Here is a 23,913-nt window from a genome sequence, read left to right as displayed (position 1 = left end):
AATTCTTCGGTTGTTAGAGCACACACCCAAAGGTAACTACTGTTTATTTGTGTCAGAGGTCTTCAGTCGTCAGTAGTTAAGATTAAATGCCCCAGTAGTAACACAGAATTCTCTGCAGATCAGCCATATCACTTTGGAAATTGAATATACACATGTCTTACCTACCAGGGGTATGAATTTGGAGCTGGAAGAACTAAATCTTGGGCAAATCTACCAAAAAGGAGTTAAGGCTTAGTTTACAGTATTTACATCTGGGACAACTTCACTGGGTAGTGAAGTTCTCAGTCCTTAGTCTTACAGGTATTTCAGCAATTAAGTACTGTGACCAATGGGGAAAAAAAGCTTTTGCCTACAAACGCCTTATTTTTTAAGCACAGATAGTTAAAAACACACACACAGCCTCGGGTGTCTAATGGGCTGTATCCCCTCCCGGCTGCATGGGAGTGCATTTGAGAGTCATGTTTGGTCCTTCATGCTCACTGTGAATGTGGGAGAGACACATTTGGATGCCATTGGTGGGAAAAGGACCTGAAGAGGAGTCCCCAGCATGTGGGGTGTGATGTGTGGACTGGGGTGTGAGGAGAGTCTCTCTATTCTCTCCATGGGGACCTCGCGGAGCAGGGCTTGAGCCATCCCCCCCTGTGGATGATTTGCTCATGGTGGGAATCACAGCTGCAGGATTATTCAATGGATTTTGCTTCCTGACGTTTACCCCTCTGATGACAACTTTCCAGATCTTCCTCCCCAATCTGTCGGGCTGAACAAGCTCGGGGTTTTTCACATCTCCTGTCAACCCACAGGTTCTCTATCCTGCTGGTCATCTGAACAGCAACTGAAATATAAGCCCATATATCTAAGGAAGTAAATGTCTCTTTCCGCTTCGAACTAGGGATGCAATATTTAACCATGCAGGAGTAAGATGAAGGGTGGCATTTCCAAGGCGGGAGGAAGAAATGTTTCAGGCAGTTTGTACTGTGAACTAGCATGATGTTTTTGGATGGGAATAAAGGGAAAAAGTCCCTTAAAACCATGTAGGAACATCACCACAGACACTATTTGAACTGTTAGTTAATGGTAAAAGGAAATATTTCCTACCCATGAAAGTACAAATCATGTATTGAATCAGATTCCAAAGATGATGTAGTATGATAAGAAATGCCAAAAGTGATATGCAGAATGCTAACTCCTGTGAGAAAATAAGAAAAGTGCTTCACCAGTGTTGTCATGACACAAACTAGTCATTCTCACTGCATTCAGTGAAAAAGCTCTGTTTACACAGCACTTTTCCATGACATCCTTTAATGGGAGGAAGGGAATAAAAACGGTGGTGTGAAGAACCAGGGTTCGATCAGCCAGCGTTTAAAAAAAAATACACAATTATGGCGTTTCAGAGTGGGTTGTGTAAAATCACATGCAGGGAAAAAACACAGTTGAAGTTCACATACTTAGAAACTATCACTGCCACAGGACAGCAGCCATTTTGCTCACGACATAGAGACAGTTCAGATCTGTAGATCTGACTGTGGCTTCATCTCCTGACATCACCCTTCCTAGCTTGGTCAGTCTGTTTTTTCTCTTCTTCAGCACGCTCTGCGCCTCTCTGCTTCCTGAGTTTTCCTATCCTTTCCTCTGTCTCCAGTCCAGAGGCAATCCCATCCTCAGCTGCATTCCTTGCTCCTTCTTCCCTGCATTCCCAGAGCCATGCGCTACCCTTTTCAACATCCTCCTCCTTCCAGAATGTGTCACTCATGACCTGGGAAATATTGAAAACCAGCACCCCAAAACTCACATGCCAATGGGAACTGACATCTTTTTTCCCTGTTTTTATTCCTGATATCCGACAATGAAGAGAGCTGGGTACCAGACTGTCGCTTTTTTTCAGACAATTGTCCACATCAAACATCAGTTTTGCTCCTTTACTTGCTGTTGGTAAATTAGGACCCAGGGAAGCAGACCACAGGTAGGCAATCTCCCAGGAAACTAACCCCATACAGATTTTACCTGCCTATGGTGAGGCTTGACTGCCTGTAGAACAGATAGGAAGGAACAGCAGCAATAAATTCCAATGTGAATTTACCTGCTTTTGCCAGCTCACTTGGAATACTTAAGACAAGGTCATAGCAGGTTTGATAATTTAATTTTACTTTTTTTATTCCACTCAAATATTCTCAAATCAAAGCATGACTTGAAAAATAATTACTGAAATTAGGGGGTCAAATGTTGCTTTTGTTAAGTTTGGAGCTGGTGAGAATCATTCTATCAGCAAATTCACTGCTAAAAGATAAGTGCTCTTTTATCATACCTGTAGGAAATCCTGCTAACCTTTTGCTCACCATGTGATGGTTTATCATGGTAAGACTTTTTATGTATGTTAAATGGTCAACTCCAACTTTAAAGGAAACAGCATTAAATACGTACTGCCCACTTGTGCTTTTTCACGCACACACACATAATCTCATCACACCCATAGAGGTAATTGCTTTGTTACAACATACAGCTTAAGCCTGTAAATCAGGACGGTTTGATTTAGAGAGTGCTGTGCATGGGCTGGTAGCCAGGCACTAGAGCTGGAGCTGGTGTATTGTGCAAATCCTTCACACACAGCTCCCTCAGTTCTGTTCTTTGAATCTTTGACCCATGTGGCGTTTGTACACATATACAAAAGAAAGAATATTCAAATTCAAGTTATACCATCTCTAACATGGTACTTTTAAGGAAAATACCCTCCTATACTTAACACATTGCTATCTGTTATCCCATCATACTGCTGGAAGTCTAACACAGAACTGGAATATATTATCTTCCTGCTCTCCTTTAATCAAGTCCCAAGAATCCTTGAAGGAAACCCTCTGCAGCAGATCTGAACCTAGGAAATCACACTGCTTACTGAGAGGCAGTCAAGCACACAAGAAGGCTCCGGGTATTTGCATGGCTTCATGTTCATGTGGGAAAGCCATACACTCCAGGTGCAGCCACAGAGCTGCGCAAGGCAAAGCCAAGCCATAGCTGCTCAGCCAGCAGTAGTAGGACAGCATGTGATGTACACAGGCTTTCACAGGTGAAGGAAGTAATCTCTTGCACAAGATTTGTCTGCTGCTAATACATGCATCTGATGCACAGAGACATTGCTGAGCAACTCGGATAACAGCTCGCACAAGCAAGGTGCACTGGCAGTTAAGCACAAGCAGCCATCGGCATGCTACTCTGAAGCTGAAAAGTCAGCCTGTCACATATAGAAACCATCTGTAAATCCAGGGGATTTGCTGAAACGATAATTTGTGCTGGTTTTGTATTTCTGAAATGATAATTCTTTAGCATGCAGAGGAAAGTTAAGTCACATTCTCCTTAGCAGATGCCGTTCCCGCCTTGCTGCGCATCACAGCCCTCCGAGGTGACTTCAGTAGCACTGACCTTGGATGTCGCTGCAGTGGAATTACTTTCCTTACCACTCCCCGGTGCACTCTCCTCGATCGCTGCTGTTGCTGGGGCTTCTGCCTTCTTTGCACTTGTTTCCAGAGAAACAGGAGGCCCTACTGTCCCCAGCCCACTCACTGGGGCTGAGCTCGGACTGCTTGGTTGCCGTGACTGAGCTTTATACCAGCTAGGGTAAAACAAAGGATCGGTGGCTTCTGCTGTGGCCGGCACTTGAGTGTCAGACTCTGGGGTCTGTTGAGAACCACTTGGTGTCACAACCTCATCCTTAATCAGGACAGATAGAGAGAAGAACAAGCATAGTGCACCATGTTACCTTCCTGCCATTGCCACATTGCTCTGCATGCCATGTTTTTATATATGGTCTGACAGAACTATAATCAAAATGTAAAACAAAAGCAACTATCATACGAATAACACAGATAAGGGAAAGAAAATAAGTTACCCAAACAATAGAATTGGAGGGTAGCATTAGCTGGGAAGGGGATGCTGCCTGAGAAAGGAGTGAGCAAGTGGTTCCTTGATAACTCAAATAAACACGCAATTCAATCCTAAAAATAAAAGAAATTCTGCATAAGAGCCTCATGAACTGGTACCAGCTGTGGACAAGTGTAGGTACCTACAAATGGTCTGTCAGGTTTTGGGTTAAAAACAACACATTTCCCAACAAGCCTGTTGATATGAGCAGTCGGAATAAGGGTAATGCAAAGACACTAGAGAGAAGTATTTGCCCATCAACCTTGCTATCAGTGCTGTAAGCCAAGCACAGTTTCTCTGCCAGGTAGAGGAGCAGCCAGATAAACTGCACCTCTCTACCTGCACCAAGCTCTCAGGGCTCGCCCACACGGTTTGTGCTATCACCACAGCATTTTTGTTTTGCCTTTCTTGCACCAGGAGGCAAAAGCTGAAATACAGGTATCCCACACTCCGCAACACCCACATGCCATGTCTGACTCCACATCTGACCGTCTCTTAATGGCATTTTACAGTTGCTACAGCAGCATGCTGTACCTTTCCCATTTTAGCCTTAGAATTGAGGGACTTCATGTTAGTGGGCAGAACTGCTCATGTCTAGTTCTTGTTTGCATAAAGCCCTACATCAGTTAGGCTACATAAGCTTACTTAAGTCAGTGCAAAATCTCAAAGGACAAACTTTAGTTAAACCAATAAAGCCTGATTTAAGAGCATCTTCACACAACTGGTGTTAACTCAGGTATGTTTTTAAATCACAGCAAGAATGAATCTATAGTATTTATTTTCCCTTGTTTTATGTGGGGAGCTTGCTACAAACAAAGATTCTTTACATGTTCTATCGTTTTCACACTGGCCTACTCAAATATCTTCACAGCAGACTTCACCTGCTCAGCAGCTTCACTGGGTAAATTGCATAAGCGGAGAATTTGCTAAGTTAATTGTGTGTAAGGCCAGCTAAAGTAGCACATGAAATATTTTTTATGTAGGTCTTTTAGAATATGTAGCAATTATAGTCTCATTCTAATTGCTTTCCTTAAGAATAAGTGGTGGCCTAAATTATTCACACCCTGAATCTGTTTGCTGCTAGGTTGTAAGAGGCCATTTCCTCTCCTGTTTGGTCTATGATGTTCCCATATCCTCCTAGATGAAATCCCTAGCATGACAAAAGCAGAAGGTGGCAAATATCATTCACAGAAAACAGATAGGAAGTATTATGTAAAAACTGGTGGAGAAAAACTCACTAAATCCAGAGAGAATACCATATTCTCTTGGTAAAAATATTTGAACAACCATTTCATTTATAATAGTCTGAGTTAAATCACAGCAAGCAGAACACTCATTGGTAATGTGCCTGACTCCCAAACTGAATCTCTTCTGTTTATATCTTACGTACCCCATATACATCTCACTTATTTAGCAGTATTATTTTTTGCCTATCAAGCAATATGTACACAGGTTGAGAAGACAGGGTACAGTTGTGCATATGCGTGCAAGGGCAATAAACAGTTCTGCTCTCCAGGGCATTGACTCCCTTAGCTGTGCTCCTGATGAATGGTGCATACAAGGCACAGGGAAGTGTTTTCTTGCTCTGCCAGGGCACACTCAGCACAGCTGGTGGGGCAGTGGGGCACCAGGGCACTTACCTGACCAGCTGGGGTGGCAGGCAGTGGCACTGCAGCGGGTTCGGCTGAGGGCTCTCCTGCTGTGCTCTGTGGTTCTGGGTCCCGCTGAGGTGGCTGTGGTGCTGTCTCAGCCCCTTCCTCCTCCACCTCTTCCTCCACCTCCTCCCCTCCTGATGACTCTGTGTGTACTTCATCCAATTCTTCACCATCCACCGTCTCCTCCTCTTCCTCTTCTCCCTCCTCCTCTGATAGGACACATGTAAAAGGACAGGGATGAGCAGCACATGAAGATGGCTACAATCTTTATCTAACTAAAAACCCCATTTACAATTGCATGGCAGATGTGCTGATAACCTTCTGCCTGGCAGGGGATGCAGGCTGGGGAGAGAACACTGGTGAGAAGCCTAGTCCCACCAGCCTGGACTGGGCACTGCCATACATCTGCCATCAGTCACTTCACAACAGGGAGGACACTGAACACACACGCTTATTAAAATCTACAGCTAACCCTTTGTATGGGAAGGAGGACAAAATGTCCAGTCAATGCAGTTATCCTCATGAGGGACGTGCAGTACAGCCCTGTACCTTTGGGGGAGAGCATACCTGGTCTGGCACAATCTGCCAGGAGAAAAATCCCTCTTGAAATTGTAGGTGCATGTTTGTTTTAAAGACCATTAAAGCCATCGAAACAAATCTTTACCACATCAGTGCTCTGCAACACCTGACTGGAAGTTTGGGATACCAACCTTCCTAAAATCAGACTGTTAAACTTAGTCAAACCATCATTTCTGCATCATCTGACACATCGCGTTGTCAGCATTCATGCCTTGGCTAGTTTCCAGAGGGAGCCCTCTAACAATGCCCTTTCTTTTGCATAATCACATTACTCATTCTTATAAACACTTGATGTTGTTCAGAGCCATCCTAGCACTTCAGAGAATGCACTAATGCAAGCTTCAAATTAATTGCACATTTTGCACAAGTTATAGTTCTGCCTGAATATTTAGAAGGAATTCAGATCTGTGAATTGAGTAACGCCCTCATAATGATGAAATGTTTCTGCAGGCAAATACACTTCTGTAAGCAGAGTGCTGAGTCTCAGCTTACACATCCCCTGGCTGCAGTAGGAGTTTCAAATACAGGACCGAACTCCGGATTGCCAAAGCCCTTGCTAATGGCTTGTCTCCAGGAGGTGGATGTCACATTCCTTATCACATGGTGGGGGTGTGTGTCTGTCCAGAGCATAAGGTCACGATCTTGGCAGATGCTCGTGAATGGCAGGGATGTGGCAGCTGTGGCTGATCACAGGGATGAACTGGGCATGAGGCTGTGACTAGGAACTGTCCCTCCCAGGACAAATCCCTTGAGGTTCACGGCCCTGCGAAATGACACCTGCTTCTCTGCTGCTGACTGGTGCACAGCTGCTGTCCTGCTACATGGATCCCAGTGCCAAGTATAGCTAGTCAACAGATTCCAGCCCACATACAAAGATCTGCACAGCAGGCATGCAGGGTCCCTTGCAAGGAGCAGCCATACATTCTGAAGTTAGTATAAGTCTCAGCAGAGGAGTAAGCAATGGGTGGCATCTGCATGAGTCTTAATTGGCTGGTAAAGGTAAATGTAAATGTACCAGCAGAATCCAGTGCTAGCAAGAAAATTAAAGATATCAAGACAACTGTTACAGCTGCCTTTTAATTGGAGAGATCTGCTTATTCAAAATATCTGTCTCCATTAACTTCTTATGGTTACTCTGTAAGGTAAAGCATAGGTGAGCCTAGATTTCAGGCTACTTTGGTAAATATAAAATTACAACTTTGTGCTTATTATATAGATATATTAAGCATGTTTAGTCATGATGTCATGACAAATGACATGACACAAGATGTTAAATGCATGAAAGATTATGACACTTTTTGCTTCCCTCTATTATTCTTCTGACCTTGAATTTTATGTTTCTGTTATATTTCTCAATTATCATCAAAAAAGAGTAAAACAAAGTATATTTCGTAAGTACTTCCTTTAGTAATAAACATTCTACTTCTTTAATGCCTTTCTAGAGCAGACAGGCCACACAATAATGGCATCTTTTAGGGAAAAAAAAGGACTTTAGAGAATGAGATACAAGCTTAATTTTGTGGTCCCTTCACACAAGGAATCAGTAAAGATCTCAGGCTTAGGGAAATGTTGAGGATACATAAAAGGTAAGACTCATGGTGTCAACATGTTACATGATTTTTTTCAACAGTGATGGATTTTTGCTATTGAGTATAATTGATACAAGATGGTCTAGTTATATTTTAGGATGGACAGAAATACCTGATTCAAGTTTTGCTACTCAGTATCATAATGTAAATCACACAGAGCTGCAATTTAAGAAAGATACGTAAGTGAAATAAATGACATACCTCTGTCAAAATCAATTTCTCGTATTATCTTTTCTTCTCTACTGAGGTTCACTGTGAATTGGTTCATATTTTCATATCCATCCTCTATTTTTTCCATTTGAAATCCTTTAGATGCTTCAGTAATTCTAAAACACAGAAATTAGTTATTGGCATTTAGATTTGGAGATAAATTTGCAATTTGTTATTCATTACAATGATCAAGAGTCTCAAGTTTAGGTACTTACTTTTGTAGCAGTGTTTTGGCATTCTGTGAAAACAAAAAGGAAATAACTGACTTCTTAAATGGTTCATTTTTTTTCAGAGATTTTATGCATTGAGATATTATTCTTACAGCGGCTGCTTCTAAACATGCTAATATGGATCTCATAAATGACAACCACGACAGATCTATGAATGAGATCAGATTTACATGGTAATTAGTATACAGCTGAGCAAACCTTTTAGTCCATTGAAGACTTTTTAAGTAAAATCCAAATATGATGGGAAATATGTACAATTTCTACAAAAATGAAACGGAAATATTTTTGCACTTCTTTTTTGTGTGTTTGTGGTGAAAAGCAATTGCTGTGTTACATCTTCAGTCACAGTAACTATCTTTGGCCATCCATAAGGGCATACTTCTGGAGCCTCTTTGTCTGGAAAGAATATTGCCTTTAATGTAGAGAAATTGTAGGAAAAAAATAAGTAAAGTCATAAAAATGTGACTTGAAACATAAATATTTAACTCTTGGAAAGTTAATCACTCTGTCAATACACAAACAAAACCTCTAACTCACAGAAGTTCAACTACACGCATATTATAACAGTGGGACAATACAGATACGTTGGAAAATGTTAAAATTCCTATTTCTTCTTTGGGGATAAGAAATTCATACCCAGAATAGTATATTTTGCTGCACATATCAAATACTCATGTTCTTGGCTTGGACACTATTCACAAGAAGACTAGTCATTTGCCTGTGCTGATGCAAGTGTTTAAAAAATGAGTTTGTGTAAAAGTTTACTCTAACTCTGAATGTGCCTAAAATCGAGAAATGCTTAAATAGTATTTCAATAAACCCATCATTCTTCTTCTATCTGCATTTATTGACCTTATACCTGCAAAAACACAGCCATTTCTGGTTCTTCCATGAACTGGATTCCTGATTCAACCAGCTTTGACACAGCTTCCAAATGATCCGCATACTTCTTCATCAGGGAGCGGACATGTTCCAGTTTCTCCTCTTGGGTTCTAGTGATTATTTGTGTCATCTCATTTTTTCTTTCTTCCAGTACAGAATAGAGATAATCAAATTTTTCACACAGCTGCTCTTTCTGTCTTCTGCAGCATTCCTGCAAATCATTTGGTTTATGTTAAACATGTTATGTTCTTAAAAGAGTTTCTATTTTTACAGTTACTTGGAAGCATTTTCATCAAAGAGAGTCCTCTTTCTGAGTAGTGTAAAGGATTCTGAATGACCCCAGAGACTTCCATAATTTTCAAAGCCCAAGCTATTGGAACAAAAGTTTTAAAACCATTCTCAGACTCTGAGTTTTGAGACACTGAAAGCCCCCAAACAGGTTAGTGTATAACTTGTCAGTCTGCTAAAAATCTGCAAATGCAATCTGTATTTCTGATATCTGCAGTGACACATCAAAGTCTGCAGGAAAAGTAAAACCTCCACTTTATTAGCAGCTGGATTCATTTGCATGGACAGAATGTTTTTTAGAGGAGAGATTGTCTCATATCAGCTCTGGAGAATGTTATTTTTCTACCAGAGAACCTAGAACTATCCTGTCTGGCCTTGATTTTCACATACACCCACTCAGACTCTATTTTGACAATAGGTGTCCATTATATTCCATTTACTGTGCACTGAATGAGGTAGCGGCACCACAAAGGAAACAGCGCGTGACAGAAGCACAAAGACAAGAAGGAGGTTTCAGGTTCCAACCCTACCTTCAGGCACTGATTTTCACATCATTTTTTGAGACACTTTTATTGTCCTTCCAATCAGACTACATAGCATATTTCACTGAGTAAGGAGGATGGGTTCGATGACTGCTTCATTGAGTGCTCTCTAACAAGAAGACACTGCATTTGCAAGGGAGGATTTATGGGGAGGAAACAGGAGACAGGTTATCTATAATGTCTGAGGTCTACCGAACAGAAGTACTTGAGTCATCTGTGTGCCCTGGGGCATAACCTTATTGTGGTTATATCTGGTTCTGGTTGGTGATGATTAGTTAAAAATCTTTCCTAGGAACTGAGGCTGAATCAATTCCTCATCTTCTTCCCTTGAGGCATAATGCTGAGATCCTGGCAGCACAGAATTATTAACAGTCCAACAGTACTTTTGGAAGTGATAAGGCTGATTATTCATAGCACTTGGCCAGAGAAGAATCCCACTTTTTCTCTTGACTTTCAGCCAGAGCTCTTTCCTACAAGTGGTGACAGTCTGCTCTGTATCATTCAGAGGAGAAAGCCTTTTGAAGCTGGACATGTGGCCAAAAATCATAGTCTGCACTGAGGGGTGGGAAGTGAATACAGATCTTGTTGCATTGACCCAAGTATCCATCTCCGCTTTCTAATGAGGAAGACTAGGCTAAACAGGCACTTGTAATTCAAAACTCCCTGCAGGGGGGCAGGCTTGTCCTGACCTTCTGGAGGTCCTTGCCACTTCCCAGAGATTCTTGATTAGTGAATTAAGGGGTCGGGATAAGGAAGTTTTCAAACCAAGTGAGTCACAGTTCCTGGGTGTCATTCTGCTCTTCAGACCTCAAATAATCCTCTCTCCTTTCACGCCTCTCCTAGCTTTCTCCCTGTGTTTCCTGCACTTTTGCTTGCTCCAGATTCCTCTTCAGTTTAGTCTACAATTACCTCCTCTGAAATGTCATTCAGACCCCTTGTAAAACAACCTTAATTTCAAGACAGGTATGTGCTATCTTTGCCATTTGACACAGGACAAGAGGTAGGAGGAGAACAAGAGAGTGATAGAAGGGTGTCCTGAGAGATCCTTCTTTAACTCTTAGATCTAATATACATTATTTCCTGCCAGTAGATATTACAGAGCTGTGAACCTCAAGAGTAAGATTGTAAAACAGGTTCCTAACTGCAAATGCTGAAATACTTCTGAAATATTCTCTTTCTGCATAAAATGTTCCCATATGAAGTCTCTGCCTCATGGAAGTATCCTAATCAGATTCTGTACAATGAAAAAGGTTAACAAATACATGACTTTCCATTCTGAAATGTTCTCAGCCTTTTTGTTTCTTAAAGCATGGCTACAGCAAAAATAAAAGAGTCCTTGTCACTGAGCATGAGTCGCACTGCTTGTTCTGAAGTTATCTGTATTGACTGGCCTATGTTATTAGCATTTAACTGTAATTTTTCATTATTTGGCTCATATTGTTTACAGGGCTAAACAGTACTTGATTCTTTATAATTGTTTTCCACTATCTAGCATTTTATATTCCTTTTTTATTTTCAGTGTAATATATGTTTTTAGGGTTGGATAGAAGCAATAACTAAATATGGAACTGTAGACTACTGCTACTGAACCTACTCCAGCTAAAAGGAAAGTGATCATGCGTTTTGTGCTAAAGCAGATATTTACTGTTCTCTGCAAAGTGTTAAGCAGAGAGAAGAGACAGTCGTGGATTATAAGCATTATTTCCATGTGTGCACACTTCTTAGCTCCAGCTGTAGCTTTTCATCGTCAAGGACAAACGGATGTCAATTCAGACAAAGCTTTTGTGTGGTAGGAAATGTGATTTGCTTGAAATGTAACAAGGAAGTGCCAAGGTAAGCTCTAAGATCTATTTTCTGCAATCTTTGACTTTAAAGGTGAAAAGCTTATTTAAACATCTGAAGGCAAAATGGCTGCACTTTCTTTAGGTTTTGAGTTTAAAGGTTAGACTTTAAATTGAGTGGATGACTCTGAGGAAGCTAGTTTCAGAAACTCGTGTATTTGTTAAGGTATTTTTAGCATAGAGTTTTCTCCATACTTCAGACCAGATATTTGAAGTTTTGTTTCTGGTTCAGCTAGTTCAACTTAAATGAGTATAAGGTTTTGCTTTTATATAATTCAAATTTCGGCAGCTAACCTACTCAAAAAGCTTGTTTCTGTCTGCAAAGTCCTGATAGCAGCCATTTCCATCCTTGTGATTTCATCCTTCCTGACTACAAAGTTCTGGCTGCTGCTAACATCCACTCTCATATACTTGAGCTAATGATTTTATGTTCCTTGAACCAAACTTGGACATTTTCTGTTCTTCCTTGCTCTAAGGAAATAGGAGCCTTGGCCAATTGTGTACATAGACTGTGGAATAATTCTTCTTACCAATTAGAGTCTGTACATCTTGGATTAACTTATTTTTCCCTGCTATTTCTCTTTTCTGCTCTAGCTCTAAAGGGTCAATATAATTCTAATTGGGCTGAGAGGGATGCAGCTCCTTCACTAGATGCTTCATCAAACTCTTATCACAAAATCAATCCATATGAGCTCCTTCCAGCCCTTGCTTTTGCCAGTACAAACCTCTTGGAGAAAATGAAAGCCACTTCTGCTACTGAATGACACAAAACTAATTCCAGCTCTGCCAGAGTAAGACCTTTACCAGAAAATCCAGTAAGAACCCAAAGTCTTCTCTCCCACAAGCAACAAAACAAGACTCCTTAAATGACAACATGAGTGTATTAAAAAGTACTTCTATGTAGAAGGCAGATCAACCAAATACAGAGTTCACTGACATACTTGGGTGCCATGCTACACAGGTTATGCTGTGGCTTAGACTAAGGCTCTGTTCACAGGACCAGTCAGGCTTTAGACTTCTATATCTCTAGAACCTGATCTTAGACGTTAAATGAGATGGGAGTTGATGGAATTTTGTTGGATCTGCTTTTAACTTCAGTGATATCTTATGCCACTAAGAATGCTGAGCAAGATGTGCTGATATGGATTACTCTTATTCTTTGTCCTTCATCACATGGCCAATGTCAGAGGCAGGGTGCCCAGCAGGACGCATCCTTTGGTTGAGGCAGTACAGCTGATAATGTACAAAGTCTTAGGTAATGGTTTAGTAAAAGGCTGTGGGAACGCATTTGCGTAAAGTGAGGTCTGTTAGAGAATGACTGTTACCAGCAGTTCAAAAGATGTGACTTATTGAAATAACTGCATTTAAAGAGGTGGTACCTACCTCAACTGTCTTGCAGGTCTCCTCCAGCTGCGTGACTATCCCTTGCATTCTGTCATTGCTCCCCACAAGGACTGCAATGCCATCACTCAGCTCAGACTAGGAAGTAAGGGGAGAGCAAGCAAGAGGAGTTACATACTGTCCCATTTCAAGGTGGCACATCTAATTGTTAGGAGCAAGAGATGAATGGGCCATACCAGGATATTAGCTTTAGCTAGTTTCCTCTCTAAAAAAACTATGAAAACATTGACATTTTGAAACTTTTCATGGCGAAGAAACTGTGGTTTTGAAAGGAGGAAGCGCTTTGTTCTAGGAAGCTCTTCTAGATGTTTTTGTCTGAAGCACTTTTTCAACAGCCCCAAAATATTCCATTTGTGTTTGTTGAGAGAAAAGACTTTGTCTTTTGATGGGTTGGTTCTTTTTAGTGTCTGGGTCTAGCCATCCTACTGTGCTTTTCCCTGAGGCCTGCAGCTCTTGCCACTGGAGAGGAGAAGAGGTAGCCCACTGACCTGGAAGGACCAGGGTGCTACAGAGACCCTGGCATGAAGGCAGCAGGGCTGGAGCTGTTGTGAAAGGGAAGAGAGGAAAGGAGGAGGCAAAAGTGGAGGCTGCTGATCCACTGGCATGAGGGAAACCAGTGGAAGAAAAAAATGGCCAGAATGTGGGGACAGGGATGACCGTGAGGTATCCTTAGAAGAGGAGAAGCTGAAAAGCTGGTCTTTAGGGAACTTGTTGAGGGTGCTGGGGAGGGTTAAGGGACTCTTGGCAGTCTGCTGTGACAGAAGCAACCATGTCCATGGCCTCCACAGATTTGTAAACGATCCTTTGAAGCACGCATTCTGCAGCCTCCAGGTTACACCTCCAGTCTTGGGCATGACAGCCCCTTTCCACAGGCACTCTGGGAAGGAAACCACGCCTTGCAAATCTCCATGCAAAGGGAGTGACTGGATGCATGGATTCAGTCCAAGAAACTTCTCCCCCTTCTCCCTCCTTTTTTGGTTGAAAAGGATGTTTGTAGCTACTTTCCTAAAGGAACTTCTCATTTATAGTTTCCACACACAAGCATCTGTGTGACAAAGTTGGAGGCTGGGACTGCAAACTTGGCCTGTCTGATTGCTTGCCCCACTGGGACCCTCCAGAAAAATGAGCTGTTTATCTCAGGAGGATAACCCAGTGAGTCAGGTTTTAAATTAATACTGTATTAAAAATAAACAAGTCTTCTACTGGTGACAGCAAGGGCAGAGGATGTTAGGTACATCCTGTGCTGCCAACTATTGAATATTCCTGCATTCACTTGCAGAGGGAGGTTTTTCACTTCACTTTTCTTAAAAATTGGATGCTTAAAGGCAAAAAGTGCCTGATAGATAACCACTTGGCTTGTAATGGTCTGTTCTCTTTCCAGTTCATGTGTTGTAAATCACACTTGTTTTTCTGATCTAAAAGCACTGAAAAAAGACAATAGGAACCTTGTGAGAGAGATCCTCAGCTTCACATCAAACTGCTGTCTAAAATGTTTACTCATTATACTAATAAAAATTGGGACACTCTAATATATTTCTGTGTGATCTCTTATAAATTTATTTTCCTACGTTTCTAAACAGTTCTAGCAGATTTGTGTGAGCCTTTCACTCACACACAGGAATGGCAAAGGCCCCTTTGGAAACTCACAGAAATCCCTACTGATGGTCCTGTCAGTTGACTATGACATACAAAAAGATATTTACCTTCTGTTGCTGGTAAACATTTGTGAGAGGAGCAACTTGACAGTCTTTGTGGGCACCAAAGACTTTGCACAAGGAGCAGGTGGGTATTTCACAGTTCAAACAATAGATATTAATTCTCTCATCTTCATGCTCTTCACACATTGGCTGGTCACACTTCCTTTCAGGTCTGCAAAAGAATACAAAATTAAACCAAACTTGATGTTCATGAGTTTTTGATGACAACACTTACGGTATCAGCATGAAATATGATATATAGCAATGTCCAAGGCTGACCTAAATATGCACTGTAGACTTGAACCTGCCACATGGGATGACTAAATAGACAGTGGGACAGATTGATGTCCTGACACAACAGGATGTGATGACAATATAGCAACATGACTTCATATGGGAATGCCAGCTGGGAGTGTGACTGAACCCTCACTCATATTTTAAAATGTAAACAACCTCATTAAGAGTGATCTCAGACTACTCATATACTTTAATTAGCATGTTATCTAACATCTATCTGAAATACAAAACACAATTTCTCTCAGGTTCATCGTACAAAATGTTGGGCCCTTAGCCTTAAAATAGAAAAGCTCTTATGCAAGGGAATAATTGAATCAAGTTAGGTGTTGATAGACCTTTATGCCCTTAACTCTATGTCTCTGCCGATGAGCATTGCAAGGCTCAGGTCAGGACTGTATCAAACAGGACTGGGTCCTTATGGCCTTTACACTAGGCCGGCAACCAAATAAGGTCTGACACAAATTAATTTTATCTGGCTGGCACGTGTCTAGCTTGTACGACGTTGAACTTTTTTAACAGTAGGTAACTCGATTGTACCCATCTCAAAATACATGGGTTACACAAGGAGCATTCCTCTCCTGTGCTAAGCCAGGAACTGTCACCAGACTAGAGTTCAGTCCTGATCTTCTCTTCAGCAAAATGATTTCTCCATATACATACAAGTCAATTCCTGCTGTTTTAGGAACTAATTTAATTGTAGCTTCCTTTAAATGAGCCACTTAACTGATGTTCCCACTGTAAGTGAATGGTCTGGTCTAGTCTGCATGGGCAGGCTGATGGTTTTCTGAGCCCATGCTTTGGGCTTAACACCCTGAACACATCTGCAGCAAGCACATGAGTGTGTGAAGATGTGGTACCAGAGGACAGGGTCAGTAGCTTGATGAAGGGAGTGTGTCTGGAGGTTCAAGCCCCCAAAGATTGCCACTCCTATGGCAGCAATGTTAAATATTTCCAACATAAGCCATTATCCCCTTCTGCTGGCATTTGGAAGGAGAACTACGATTTACCTGTAGCAAGTGGAGCAATGGCATCACACAAATACATCTTTTCATCTTCAGATACAAAATATTTTTCAAAACTATAGAATTTAATGGAATTGCATGCACAAAAAAAAAAAAAAGCCATTTTACAGAGCTGTGTAGCAAGGAGGCAAATAGTCATTCTGTTCAACAAAAAAAATGTATGGGAAAATCTCTATTTTGGATTAAACTACAGTAGAGGTTTTCTATACAGCTTGGTAGAATGGACATGGCATTTATTTTTTAATGACAATGTACAGGTTTTCTCTTCTTAAGGGAACGGAATGAATATGATCAACTACATGCCTTTAAAAAAACATCAAGCAACAAAGATGTCTCATGCATTCGTATTATTAAATTTAAAGGCAGCACTGGAATTTAAAGGATTCATATGGAAAGCCTGCAATCTGCAGTATAACATGATATACCAGAATAAAACAAGACAGAAATTTCTGAAGGAAGTCTGTATTATTTGGGTCAGATTTCTAGCATATATTTACATAAGGCACTCAGCGTGTCAAATCCAGCATCATTTTAATGCTATTCAAAAGGCGTGTGTTTTCACTGTAAAAACACTTTACACTGTCTGCAGGTGACTGCAAACAGGCCCTAATATATTCATGTTATAGTGCACCAGTAGGAGGGCCTGCATGTGATGGCACTAACAGACAATGAATTTCAAAGTGATTAATTAAGCCTGAAATAGCTGCTCTTCCTGCAAATATTTACAAGACCAGAAACAGAAACTACTAGAAGGTTACTTGACACTGGAATGATGCCACTAACATGAAAGACACATCGCACATGGCAAAAAGGAGACGGTGTCAAGCGAGTTCAGCCAGAAGCAACCAACTTCAAAGGTGCAGCAAAGATCTGGAAGAAACCTGGCAGAACTCCCTGAACTAGTGGGGCCCTAAAGACACTGACAGAAAAGTAGAAGCAAACAGAACTACGGTCTCCTTCCCAGGCCGCACAAAAGGAATGATTTTTAGCACAACATTCCCTAACTTCAGAGGGAATCCTCTAGGTCTATATTGGTGTAGCAAAGGCCAAAACACAACCTTGATGTTTAAAATGGTGGCTGCTCCCGAAACAGGAGATTAAGGAGTAGCCGATTAAAGAAACAGCATGGCCATAGTAAAAGAAAAGATTCATCACAGATGTGCTTGTGACCAAAGAAGTGGCAGGTTGCTGAAATAGCCTAATAGCTTTGTACTCTCCTTCTCTGACTCTGCTCTTTGAGTTGCTTAGCCTGTGTTTGACTGTTAGAGGTTTATTCTTTTCCATTAAAATTGGGTTTGGATCCTAACATGTGGAGTGTTGTGTGTGCTTTATGGAGAGAAGGATTCTCAGCACTAGTAAGGCCTCACCTGGAATACTGGGTCCAGTTCTGGGCTCCCCAGTGCATGAGAGACATGGACATACTGGAGAGAGCCCAGCAAGGGACCCTGAAGATGATTAAAGGTCTAGAGCATCTCTCCAGTGAGTAAAGGTTGCAGCTTGGGACTTGCAACCTGGATAAGGTAACGTTCAGGGGGACCTTAACAATGACCTTGATCTTACCAATATCTTCAAGTATCCAAATACCTGAACAGAGGGTGCAATGAGGATTGAGCCAGGCTCTTTTCAGTGGTGCCCAGTGCTAGGACCAGAGGCAATGGGCATAAACTGAAGAACTGCAGGTTCTCTCTGAACTTCAGGAAACACTTTTTCACTGCAAGGGTAACCAAGCACTGGCACAGGTTGCCCAGAGAGGTGGTGGAGTCTCCATCCATGGAAATCTTTAAAAGCCACCTGGACATGGTCCTGAGCAGCTGGCTCTGGGTGGCCCTACTTGAGCAGGGCAGGTGGACCAGATGATGTTTAGAGGTCCTGTCCGATCTCAGATGTTCTGTGATTCTGTGATTTGGTGAGGAAATGCAAAGTTGCTGTGCAAGTAAAGGAACACACTTCAATTAAAGACATACTAAGACCATAGGAAAACTGCTGTTTTGTTAGAAAGCATGTTTTCCTTAGGATTTTTACAAATCCAAGAAGGTGTCTACTGAAATCCTGAACGCAACTTTGACAGTGTTTTTGCTGAGGACCATAAGATAGCTGTAGCCTTTCCTGTACCATTGCATCACCTACTGCCTGCACCTGGTCAGGGAATGGAGAGAGAATCTGCATGGCTCTGAGGCACAGTCAGGTCATTAGTGAAGATATTACACTGTATTAGCCTCAGTATCAATCTCGGGCATACACCATTAATGACTGACCTCCACCTGAGTTCATGTTGCTCACCATGACCCTTTGAGTCTGGCAGTTCAGCCAGTTTTCAGTCCACTTCACTGTCCACTACAGACCTTTTTTCAGCAGTGTGTCAATAAAGATGTGACAGGAGACATTGTTGAAAGTTTAGATAAACAACTTCCACTGCTCTCCTCTCATTCACTCGGTTAGTTGTCTCACTATAAAAGGCTATCAGATTAGCCAGGCTAATTTTCCCTTCATAAATCCATGCTGACTATTTCTAATCACCTTTTTGTCTTCTGTATGTTTGAAAATAGTTTCCAGGAGAGTTTGCTTCAACAGCTTTCAAGGAACCAGTGTGAGGATGACCAGCCTGTAGTTCCCTGGATTCTCCTCCTTGAAGATTCGAGTATCATTTGCTTTCTTCCAATCCAGTCCTCAGGAACCTCTCCCGATTACCATGATCTTTCAAAGATTATTGAGAATGGTCTTGCAATGACATCAGCCAGTTCCTTCACCACTCATGGGTGCGTCTCACCAGGATATCCATTTTTTTTCATATTCCCTAACCTGATCCCACTCCTCCGAAGGTAATTCTTCCTTACTCTAGTCTTTCCTACTGGTCTCAGGAGCTTGGGATTACTGAAGACTGATTTTACCAGTAAAGACAGAGATGAAGGAGGCATTGAGTACCTCAGCCTTTTCTATGTCCTCTGACACAGAAGACCCTGACCCATTATAGCGGTGGACCCACACTTTCTCTAATCTTCCTTTTGCTGCTGATGCACCTGTAGAAGCTCTTCTTGTTAGCTTCCATGTCCCTCCTGAGCCCATCTGTACATGCTTGGACAGTGTCTCCCCTGAGTCATCTGTCCACCTTATTTTTGCTTCTTTTCTAGTGTTTTATCAGGAGTTCCCTGTTAATCAATGCAGATATCCTGCCACTGTTACATGAGTATATGGGGATAGACCGTTCTTAAGTTTGGAGAAGATGGTCCTTGAAAATCAATCATAATGATAGGGTCTCCCAAAAGCAGTGAAAAGCCTATCAACAGCCAGGGTAGAAATGGGGCTTGAAAAATTAGAAGCCTATAAAAGTTTATATGGACATAGGGATTTCTGCAGCTCCGTTACACTAGTACTATCATAAATGCCTGGCCCAAGAAACCAGGTGTGCCTGGGGCTTTGTCTCCATGTGGGACACGGAGATGGAGACAATGGGGGGATGGGCAATGGGGGGTGGAGAAGATCCAGGTGCTCTCTCTCCTCATGTCTTTCACTGCACAATCTGTAGGGCTTCTCCTGCAGCTCCCTTGTTTAGCAACCTGTGGGCAGGGAGCTCATCTCCCTGACTCAGCCTGCCTGAGATCCCCTGGCATCCCTGCAGCAAGTCCTAGAGAGCCACGGGAGCCCTGGCTGAGGCCTCTGAAGTGTCAGGGATAGCTGCCCCCAGCAGTGGTGCCTTCCCCATCCTACAGCAGATCACCACCGTTGCAGAGCCCACACATGTTGCTCTCAGCACAGCGCCTAGTCCTTCCTGTGCACACTGCTCCATCTGTGCTCAGGGCTGTAGGGACAGCCTGTACCTAGGGCTCTCCCTGGTAGGTGCAAAGCTTGACCCTCCCTGATCAGGATTCATCTGGTAACAAAGCCCAAAGCATCTTTTGATTCTGGATAGCCAGCTAAGCTTGTTAGAGACTGCCAGAGCTTGCAAGAAGTCACAGCCTCCTGTTGCTACCTTTTCCTTGTGGCAGCAGGAATCCTGATGGTCCTCAGGTAGTCCAGGTAATCAGTGGCCTACAGACTTTCAAAGATTGGTTTCATATTTTAGCCAACTTTATTTCAACTGGGTCAGTCCTTTGCTGTCCTCTAAAACTTTGTAGAAGACACATCCTGCTTGAGGATTTCTTTCCTGTGCTGTTATTAGATTCTAAATTGGGCAACAGGTTACACTGCCATCAGCTGGAATTTGATGAGCAGTGGTATAAAAGACATTATGATGTGATTTTTAGTAATAGGAGAGGCTGCCTGTGAGGGCTTGGGCAGACTCTCCCAACTTGTAGCTCAGCTGCTGCCCCAGCTTCTGTTTAAAAGCCCTAATTCTGTAATTCAAATAGAAGTTCAAATTTTAAAAATATTTTTAAAATAAATAGGTTTTGCCTAAGCAGGAGATAAAGCTTGCTCCCTAGATGAATTATTCGTCACCTTCCTAAGTCCATGCGAAATGCAGCTGGGAGCTGGCATCATTCTGGCAGACACAGTTATGGTGAATTATACCCACAGGAGGACTGAAGGGAAAGAGGCTCCTGTGCAAATCACAGCTGCTGCCCGTTTGAAGGGCTGTCTTGGGAAGAAACAAGGAGGCAAAGGTCACATCTCACTCTTCCTCTTACGTACCTCTGCCACACCTCAGCCCCTCAGTTAGGAAGAGGAAGGAAGAAGTGGAGAAGACTGATTTCCCTTGCTTTTTGGTTTCAGTGGAACAGCATGGCAGATCTTGCTCACATTCTCATAGGAGCTTGAGAAATGTTAGGCAGAGGGAGATAAGTAGCTGAGGCCTACAAAGTGCCAAATAGTTTAGATAATGCTGCTATGCATTGCCGCTCCTACGTAACCCTAACGATAACTTCCATTCTAAGGACATAAATGAAGGTTAAATAAGCACCTTAACAGACTGAATAAATGAGCCTTTTGGACAAGTATCTCAGCAAATATATGTTCATGCTGCATTTTTTTATTCCCTATTCTCCTCTTTTATTCATCATGTGGTTTACTTCTGTGGAATTAAAAAAAAAAAAAAATCTACAAAATCTCTTACATTTGTATTTAACTGAATTTTGTTCCAATTCCCATGAACTACATGGAAAAGGAGCAGCATTTATATTTAAAGTTAAATACAGCTGTGAGCTGAAAAAATAAAACCCCCAAAACCAAGAAAGAGGTGAAGCCACACATGTCTAGCTGATCTGGTCAAAAAAGCAAAGTCCACCACCATAGCTTTGCTGATTCATTTCCTCCGAGATTGTCCTGACTAAAATAATATTTGGGTATCAATGACACACACAGGGGTAGCTGACCTTCCCTTGGCACTGAGAGCAAAGAGCAGAAAAAAGGACAACTTTAAGCCAACTTCATGCTCTCTCACACTTTGGAGCCCAACCTATGCCTAGCTACAACAGTCCCCAAAGGCATTTGAACAGCCAAGAAAAGCCAAAGCCACCTTTGGAAATGTTCTCTCTTTCGGTGACTGTCCTCCTCTGCCAGAGAAGGTGAGAAGTGCCCTAAGGACCTCAGGCTCTGGGCTCCAATGGCTGTATCCACCTGCTGCAGTGATACCACCTCATTGTCCCTGCAAAACCCTGCTCCTTGTTAGGGTGGGATGGGAAGACTGTCAGGGAGCACAGCCAGGATTACACCCTCCTTCAGGTGTACAAAACACCTTGCCATATAAAACTGGCCCCGTGGATCCATGCTGGTGGCAAAAGGCCACTTCCCTGGATGAGATCTGCTTGCTTAGAGGCCTGGGGCCAGGCTTAGCTTTCCCCCTACTAAGTTCCCCATAGCGGTACCATGAGTCTGACCCATCCCAGTGAAATAAAGATGAGAATGTAACATTTTTCTACTGGTGGATCCATTGAACATCCAATGCAGGAAATTAACATTCAGGAGTAATCTTACTTTTTAGGACAAACCCATTCCTCTGCCCCGAGGTCTTGACTCTCATGCACAACCACATAGCGCTGATACATATTATTTTTGGGTATTCTTCCTCTTTTAGGGAGTCTTAAATAAGACTTGATTTCATGAGTTCACATCCCAAGCTGTCAGGAATGAAGATTTTTTTATTGAGTTTTGATTCGACATTGTGATGCAGGGCATCTTCTGTGTGAAATTCAGTTTTCTTCTTGTTTGCACTGTCTGCCCCTCAGGATTTTCTAACAAGACTTGAAATTTCTTTCCCTTCTCTAGCATGAGAACACCCAGGTTAAAGACAAATGAGAGTAATCTGAACTGTTTTAAAAATGAATGATGTGAACCTAGCTGCTTTTCCCTTATTCATGGAGCCACGCTGACCTCAAGGGCTTTGCCTGTATGAGTTAAGTGTTGTTCATGTGAATAAGTACAGCACAGTCCTCTGATGTAAATGGAAGCAGGGAAAATCAGCATCTGTCTGGCTAAGGTTTTCTGTGCTCAGTCAGAGCTGACTTCATTGCACAGCAAACAGACAGGCATGCATAGCAGCACAATCCCTTTCTGTATTTCCAAGAGACAAAACATCTCAATCAGCCTCATGTGCACCACACGAAGACACCAAAGGCCACCAGCCTCCTGAGCCCTGTCTGATTTTGTAGCAAACCTCCTGCGAAGGGCACACATTCACTCGTTACCTTGTGGACTCCTGCTTGTAGATGTCGATGATGTTCTCCACCAGCAGGTTCCTCTGCAGCCCGTAGACGCCATGCCGGTCGAGGACCACCTCGTGCCTGCACGAGGGACAGCGGAAGCGACCTCCAGACGCCACAGTTGTGCCTCCTCTGGTCGGTAGGTAGGGGTTGGAGGCCTGCTCTTGCCAAGAAGCACAAGGAGAGCTGAGTAAGGCCATGCAAAGCCATAAAAACCCCTTTCAAAAGCACTGGGGCAAACCCACACTTGTAGGAAACCATTTGTCAATGAGCCCAAGGAGAGGGTAGCTCCAGCAACCCACCCTCAGCAAAGCACCCGGTGACCATGCGGGGCCAGTTCCTCAGCTCACACACGTGGCCATGTCCCTGCAGCTAACAGGTGTCACTTCGGTCTGCTGTGAGCTCAGCCCTGGGCCCCGGGGACACACAGCTTCTGTTTCAAATCACCCCCTTCCTGCCTTCCCGACGGCTGAAAGCAATCAGGCGCACCATGTAAAAAACCTGCTTTCCCATTCATTTCAGCCAGTGCTGTGCCTCGGAAGCAGGGCTCCCGGCAGGAAGAAACCTACCTGGAAGATGTCGCTGGCGCACTTCCGACAGAGGTTGTGCTGGCAGGGCAGGATGACCACAGGCTTGGTGAACATCTCCAAGCAGATGGGGCAAATCAGCTGCTTCTCCAGGTTATCCATGGTTTCCTGCTCTTTGGAGAAGGACTTGTAGTTCAAGGCGGTGCTCATCCCTACCTTTTCCAGGGGCATACGCTTAGGATTACAGCCTCGCGGAGGGGCGTCTGGGTTAATTTCCCTTGAAATAAGTCCAAGGCTGCGCTGCGATCAGAGGCTCTCCGGGTCGCTGTGGCTGGAGGACATTGTTCAAACGCGGGGCCGCAGGCAGCAGGGGCTGTTTTTAGCAGCGCAGCGTCACGAGATGCCATCCTGCCGTGCCCATATAAGCGCGTGAGAGGAGGACAGGCTGGGACAGGTGACAGCTGGCGGCGGATGGGGGTGGCCCCCAGGGCCCTGGCTCTCCTCACTCACACGTGGCGGCCTTCGCCCCTTGAGGAAGACAGCAAGCGATAAGCAAACTAAATCCGCTCCCCCCTTATCTCTGCACAGCAGCAGAGAGCGTAGGGCTGCCCC

The 23,913-nt window shown here is 43.0% G+C and overlaps 1 protein-coding gene across 4 annotated transcripts in view; it reads right to left on the bottom strand.

Moving 5' to 3' along the window:
• TRIM55 (tripartite motif containing 55) overlaps positions 1-23,641 on the bottom strand; it is a 39,440-nt gene extending 15,799 nt beyond the window's left edge. The window contains exons 1-10 of one of the 4 annotated variants that reach the window (XM_065668366.1): positions 23,344-23,641; positions 22,760-22,932; positions 14,830-14,995; positions 13,109-13,204; positions 9,032-9,265; positions 8,158-8,180; positions 7,934-8,058; positions 5,550-5,773; positions 3,412-3,699; positions 1,096-1,186 (exon numbers count right to left, since the gene is read on the bottom strand). In XM_065668366.1, coding sequence (XP_065524438.1) covers positions 1,096-1,186; positions 3,412-3,699; positions 5,550-5,773; positions 7,934-8,058; positions 8,158-8,180; positions 9,032-9,265; positions 13,109-13,204; positions 14,830-14,995; positions 22,760-22,932; positions 23,344-23,532 — 1,609 coding nt within the window. In that variant the 5' untranslated portion in view covers positions 23,533-23,641. The remainder of the gene's footprint in view (positions 1-1,095; positions 1,187-3,411; positions 3,700-5,549; positions 5,774-7,933; positions 8,059-8,157; positions 8,181-9,031; positions 9,266-13,108; positions 13,205-14,829; positions 14,996-22,759; positions 22,933-23,343) is intronic. The other 3 variants (XM_065668364.1, XM_065668367.1, XM_065668368.1) reach the window with 3 other exon arrangements.
• Positions 23,642-23,913: the final 272 nt, after the last annotated feature.

This window comes from Lathamus discolor, chromosome 2 (genome assembly GCF_037157495.1).
Source record: "Lathamus discolor isolate bLatDis1 chromosome 2, bLatDis1.hap1, whole genome shotgun sequence".
Classification (NCBI taxonomy): Eukaryota; Metazoa; Chordata; class Aves; order Psittaciformes; family Psittacidae; genus Lathamus; species Lathamus discolor.
This window is presented reverse-complemented; position numbering and strand designations above follow the sequence as displayed.